At 31.5% G+C, this 6,000-nt stretch overlaps 1 protein-coding gene across 12 annotated transcripts in view; it reads right to left on the bottom strand.

Moving 5' to 3' along the window:
* Positions 1-6,000, bottom strand: part of LOC124950753 (serine/threonine-protein kinase BRSK2) — a 50,557-nt gene that overhangs the window by 12,067 nt on the left and 32,490 nt on the right. For 3 of the 12 annotated variants that reach the window (XR_007101427.1, XM_047497980.1, XM_047497974.1), the window contains exon 12: positions 5,759-5,988. Coding sequence is in view for 11 of the 12 variants with exons in the window: in XM_047497980.1 (XP_047353936.1) it covers positions 5,759-5,988 (230 nt within the window). In the remaining variant the exon portion in view is untranslated. Of the gene's footprint in view, positions 1-2,390; positions 4,781-5,286; positions 5,358-5,758; positions 5,989-6,000 lie in introns of those variants that run through there. The other 9 variants (XM_047497971.1, XM_047497972.1, XM_047497975.1 and 6 more) reach the window with 8 other exon arrangements.

Genomic DNA, 6,000 nt, shown 5'->3' with positions numbered 1-6,000 from the left:
GCAAATATAAGTAAATATATTTACGCGCTTGTTAGCTACAACGAGACCAAGAGACAATTAACTAACTCCCTTCCCTCTCCCCTCCACACATGATCGTGTTTCTTTATTTCTTTTTTTTTTTCTTCTTTTACTACGCATAGTCCTCCATATTCGTGATTTGTTTTCCCATTACACGCGGGTCTGTAACATTTATTTCAGGTTCACTGGATTATCGAGCTTCCTCTCTTTTTATTTTTCCTTCTTTTTTTTTTCTTCTTCTTTTCTTCTTCTTCTTCTTCAATTGTTATTTCTTTGTTTATATTTTTGTTTCTTAAATATTTTTTGGTTAATTTCGCACGATATAAAATCCTAGTTTAGTATGGCCGGTAATTTGTTCCATCTTTACTCTTTCTCCTTCTTCTTTCTCTTCCTCATCTTCTTTTTCTTTTCTTTAAATTCTCTAACTTTACTTCCCTCCTTTTTCCTTCCTTATTATTTATCCTTTTTATTATCATTATTATTTTTCTTGTTGTTATTATTAATATTATTATTAATATTATTATTATTATTATTTAATATTAATATTATTATTATTATTGTTATTATAAATATTATTATATTATTATAATATTATTATAATATCACTTATCATATTTATATATATATATATATATATATATTATCATATATATATATGTGTGTTAATTTTATATTTATCCGCAATTAATAAATAAATAACCGCAAGCTTACATCTAACTTTCCAATTTATAAGTAGTGGTGTGATGTAATACTAAATTAGATTCGTCTCGACTATCTAATTACATAAGAACCCTTATTACGTTGAAACCCTTTACGCGCTCCTTGCACATCCTTGTAGTTCGTGATCCTGCGAATTCGCTTTGCAAAGCCTGAGTTTAAAATTCTGATTACGATGCTTTATGCGTTTTTAAAAATGTTTTTGACAATGAAATAACGCTGAGTAGGTTTTTAGGGAAGGAGTAGGGGTGTGAGAGTAGTAAAGATGATAGGGAACGGGGGTATAAGATAAATGAAAAACGTCTTTTAACAATTCGTTCTTAGAGACTTAAATCTCATTTGATAATGCGCAGATATTTTTTTCATTCTAACGAAATCTTATAAAAAATTCATTTTCCGTGTCGTTCGATTAATCTCAATCGTGTTTCTTTTCTTTTTTTTTCTTTTCTTTCCTTTTCTTTTTTTTTTTTTTCTATTACGAAGAAGAACGATAAAGTTATTCCGATTGGTTGAACGACACGAAGAAGAAAAGTCACGTGACTAAGGCAAACAGGTAAACAGGCAAACGAAATACAAACGATTCGAAGGATTTTCTCTTTGCTATCCTTGTTTCTTGTTTTTTGTTTGTTTGTTTGTTTGTTTGTTTGTTTGTTTCTTCTAGTATGGCCATCGTTCTCGTCTCAAGAGACACACATACACATACATACATACATACATACATACATACATACATACATACATACATACATACATACATACATACATACATACATACATACATACATACATACATACATACATACATACATACATACATACATACATACATACTTACATACATACATACATACTTACATACATACATACATACATACATACTTACATACATACATACATACATGCATACATACATACATACATACATACTTACATACGTACATTCGTACATTCGTACATACTTACATACGTACATACATACATACATACTTACTTACATACATACATACATACTTACATACGTACATACTTACATACGTACATACTTAGTTACATACGTACATACATACATACATACATACATACATACATACATACATACATACATACATACATACATACATACATACTTACTTACATACATACTTACATACGTACATACATACATACATACTTACATACGTACATACATACATACTTACTTACATACATACATACATACATTCGTACATACGTACATACGTACATACATACATACATACTTACATAGGTACATACGTACATACATACAACATATATACATTTTCTATTACATACGTACATTCATTTATAAAATAATCGAAATGGAAAGAAAAACAAAAGGGGATCGATGATGATCACTCGTATTTCAGCTAATCGCATAAAACAGTCGTTCGAAAAAACGCCGTAACTCTTTTCGGCTACTTATATATAGGAACGAGTTGCCGTGTGCGATATAATAATAATAATAATATATTTATGTCTAAAGCGAGAGTTAGTTATCGGTACCAACTGCTTCGACATTATAATTTTGATTCGAACAAACATTTACACATCGAATCTTCGCGCCTAAGTTTCTAACTAATCGCAGACGATCTTTTTTCAAAAGCCTAAAAGGGGCGTAATCGCCGTCGTCGTTATTTTACTTTTGTTATTCTTTTTGTTTTTCGTGTGTGTGTATTTATGTGTTCTTTTTTCTTCTTTCTTTTTCTTTTTTTTTTTTCAAATCACATACGAAATTTCCGATCGACCAATAATATCGTCGAATACGAAATACGTACGTGCGTTTTTTCGCGTTATTGTAAAATCACAAATTTACCACGAATAACAACACCGGTGGAAAAGTAATGCGACACGTTATTGTTACACGATATTTATTAACGAATTTCTTGCAACTTTTTGTTCCATTTAGGTTCCTTTCCTTTTATCTTCTTTTCTTTTCTTTCTTTTTTCTTCTTGTCTCACGCTATAAAATAATGTCAGTAATCACGTTCGTCTTAAAAAGCTTTTGTCCTTCTCTTATCCTTTTTTATTTCTCGTCTTCTTTCTCCTTTCGTTCTTATATTTCTTCCTTCTTTCCTTCTTTCCTTTCTCTCTTTCTTTCTTTTTTCTTTTTTCCTTTGCTTTTTTTCTTCTCTCTTTTTTTTTTTTTTCTAATCATCTCTCCCACACTTTTATTTTTAAATCGTTCCATTAGTAAGAAGCCGAGATAATTTAGAGATATGTCTGTGTGAAAAAAATTGTTTACATATAATAATGATAATAATATCTGTTCTTACAGCTTATCCCATCCGCTACATATAGAAATATTAGATGCTTATTCATCCCCCGTATCGTCTATATATGAATCGTCATCATAACGTTTCTTCTCCTTCTCTCTCTTTCTCTCTCTTTCTTTTTGGTTTTATTTTTTTCTTTCTTTTTCTAATATTTCGTTCACTATGAGAGGCAGATAAGAAGTCGTACACGTCGCATCAACTACATACTTATTTATGTATTTAAATATTAGTCTTCTGAAATGTTATTTTCTCGTGCGTGAAAAAAATAAATATCTCGTCTTTCCATTTCGTCGACAAAATCCTGGCCCCTTCCTCTGTACCCTTCTTCTTCTCCTACCCCTTTTATTTGTTCTATAAGGTATCGGCTTTCGTGACTCTTTACTATATATATATACATATACATATACATATACATATACATATATACATATATATATATATACATATATTTATATTTATATGTATATTTGTTTGCTAATTATTTTTTCCCCTTCATTCGTACCAGGCTCGTTCGTGTTACAACTATTTTTTTTCTTTTTTTGATCTGATTGATATTTTTGTTGTTTTCTATGAGTTCTCTTATTTTTTATTCGCTCTCCATAAAAAGCAAAAAATCATTATTCCTCAGTGAATTAAAAAAAACGTTTTTAACGAAAAGACTATATATATATATATATATAGATCATTAAAAGTTTGTCTCTCGATTAGAAACTTTGAATTTGATCGCTTCGATTCAAACGATAATAGAAACGAAATAAATAGCCAGTAAGGAACTCGATAGTTCTTACTGAACATTTTGGCTTTGACATAATATTTTTTTTATGTATTTTTCTTATTGTAGAATAAGAAAATGTAATATCCTAAAACAACAAAAATCTATCATCTCACTTAAGAAATTATTCTGGTATTCTCTTTTACTATTTTTTCTTTTTCTATATTCTTTTCTATTGCGAGTTTTGTCTTAGAAAAGTTTCAAATGTTTTTCTTTCCACTCGATAAATATATATATATATTTATATATATATATATATGTGCCAGGTAACGTTCGAAATAATTGAGCTTTCTTGTTTTTATTTTTCTTCTCATTTAAAAATTCTTGACGAATTTTTTTCTTTATACTTCTGACCTTCCCTAAGATCACTTCGATGAAAATTTTTGGTTTCATATCCTATATTTTTTTTTTCTTTCTTCTTCTTCTTCCTTCTTTTTTTTCTTCTTCCCCTTCTCCTTCTTCTTCTTCTTCATGGGCTTCTCAGCTCTGTCGATCTGTTACTGTTCTGGTCGATCTTGAAAAAAATACGACGGTCTTCTTCTCTCTATCTCTCTGTCTGTCTTTCTCTCTCTCTCTCTCTCTCTCTCCCTCTCCCTCTCTCTCTCTCTCTCTCTCTCTTTCTCTCTCTCCCCTCTCTCCCTTTCTCTCCCTCATCTATCTGTTTCTCTTTCTATTTATCTCACCAAAACCTCTGAGCACTGTCCCAGATGTTCTTCAGACTCGATTGGAATTCGAAACGTAAGTTCTGATAGTATCACGCTATGTTGTTGCCGCTCATTGTCGTAACGCACTTTTTTTCCGGTGTGTTTTGACTTTCGGAATTACTTCGAACCGCTTTAGGTGGACTACCTGGTGTCGGTGTTGAGTCGCCAGGTAAAGGATTGTTATTGTTGGTCGACGTCGAACTTCTTCGGCCATTTTCGCGTGTAGGTGACTTCACATCGAACACTGATGTGTCCGATTCCATATCCGAGTCGATCTGATCGTCGACAGATAGCAAGAGTGAGAGTGAGATAAAGATAGAGATAGAGAGAGAGGGAGAAAGAGAGAAAGAGAGAGAGAGAGAGAGGGAGGGAGAGAGAGAGAGAGAAAGAGATAGAGAGAGAAGGGGGAAAAAAAAAGAAAAATTAACAATTAATTACACTTTGTCATAATAATATTTTATCTTATATACGTATATATAAACGATAAAATTATTATTTCGTTCAAACTAAGACTAATTAAAGGGAACTTCTCTATAACGTATGGGGTGGGACGGGTTGGGTGCTATCTATATAATCTAAAATATTTTCTACGATTTAAGCGATTAGTGAGAGATTTAAAAAAGAATTCACTACGTGATGATCATCGAGCAATCTAAGCGACTAATATGGGAAATGATGATTTTATTTAATTTTTTTTTTCCTTTGTACTTTTTTTGTTCTTTTTTAATAATAGTAATAATTTTTTGCTTGATCGACGAAGAAACGATAAAAAGATTTTTACGTGAATCAAGAGCACATCGAGACCACTCTTCGGGCTTTAGCTTTCATTTTCGGCTCGCTTTTTATCCGGTACTAAAATCGAAAATCGTTATTACTGAGAAGAGATTACCGAGTCGTGCCTAAAACTGACGCGTAAGAGCTACTTTTTTTAATTCTTTTTTCTTTCTCTTTTTTTTTTTTTTCCATTTACTATCTCTTCCTACGAGAGAATTAATTGCAATTAGATACTATACTGATCTAATTAACGTAGCTATTGTCATTTCATTAACGTAGACTCTCCGAGTTCGTTTAAAGTTTGTTGAGACAAGTAAGAGGACGACAAAAAAAAAAAAAAAGAAAAGAAAAGAAAAAGAAATAGAAAAAATACTCCGATGGGAAACAATGAGAAAAAAAGAAAAAAAAAAAAAGAAAAAAAAATAGAGAGAGAAAAGACAAATATAAATGGCGAAAGGATGATGATAATGGTGCACTACCTTGTTGAAACAGACTACCTGTCTGGTAGCGGGATGAGGACTGAGGAATAGCCTTTCGCTGGTGTCACTTCCGCAGCTAGAACTTTCGCTCATTTCCGTGGCAAACTTTCTAGATGCTCTTGGACTAGGTGGTGCTGCTCTGCTCTGACCAGTTAAATTCAAACCGACATTTCTAGAACATACTTGCGATTGTATGTGTTCGCAGACCCTCCTAAATCTTCGAATATTTCCTAATGGAAGAG

This window comes from Vespa velutina, chromosome 7 (genome assembly GCF_912470025.1).
Source record: "Vespa velutina chromosome 7, iVesVel2.1, whole genome shotgun sequence".
Classification (NCBI taxonomy): Eukaryota; Metazoa; Arthropoda; class Insecta; order Hymenoptera; family Vespidae; genus Vespa; species Vespa velutina.
Note: the sequence above shows the minus strand (reverse complement) of the source record. Positions and strands in the feature narration are given on the sequence as shown.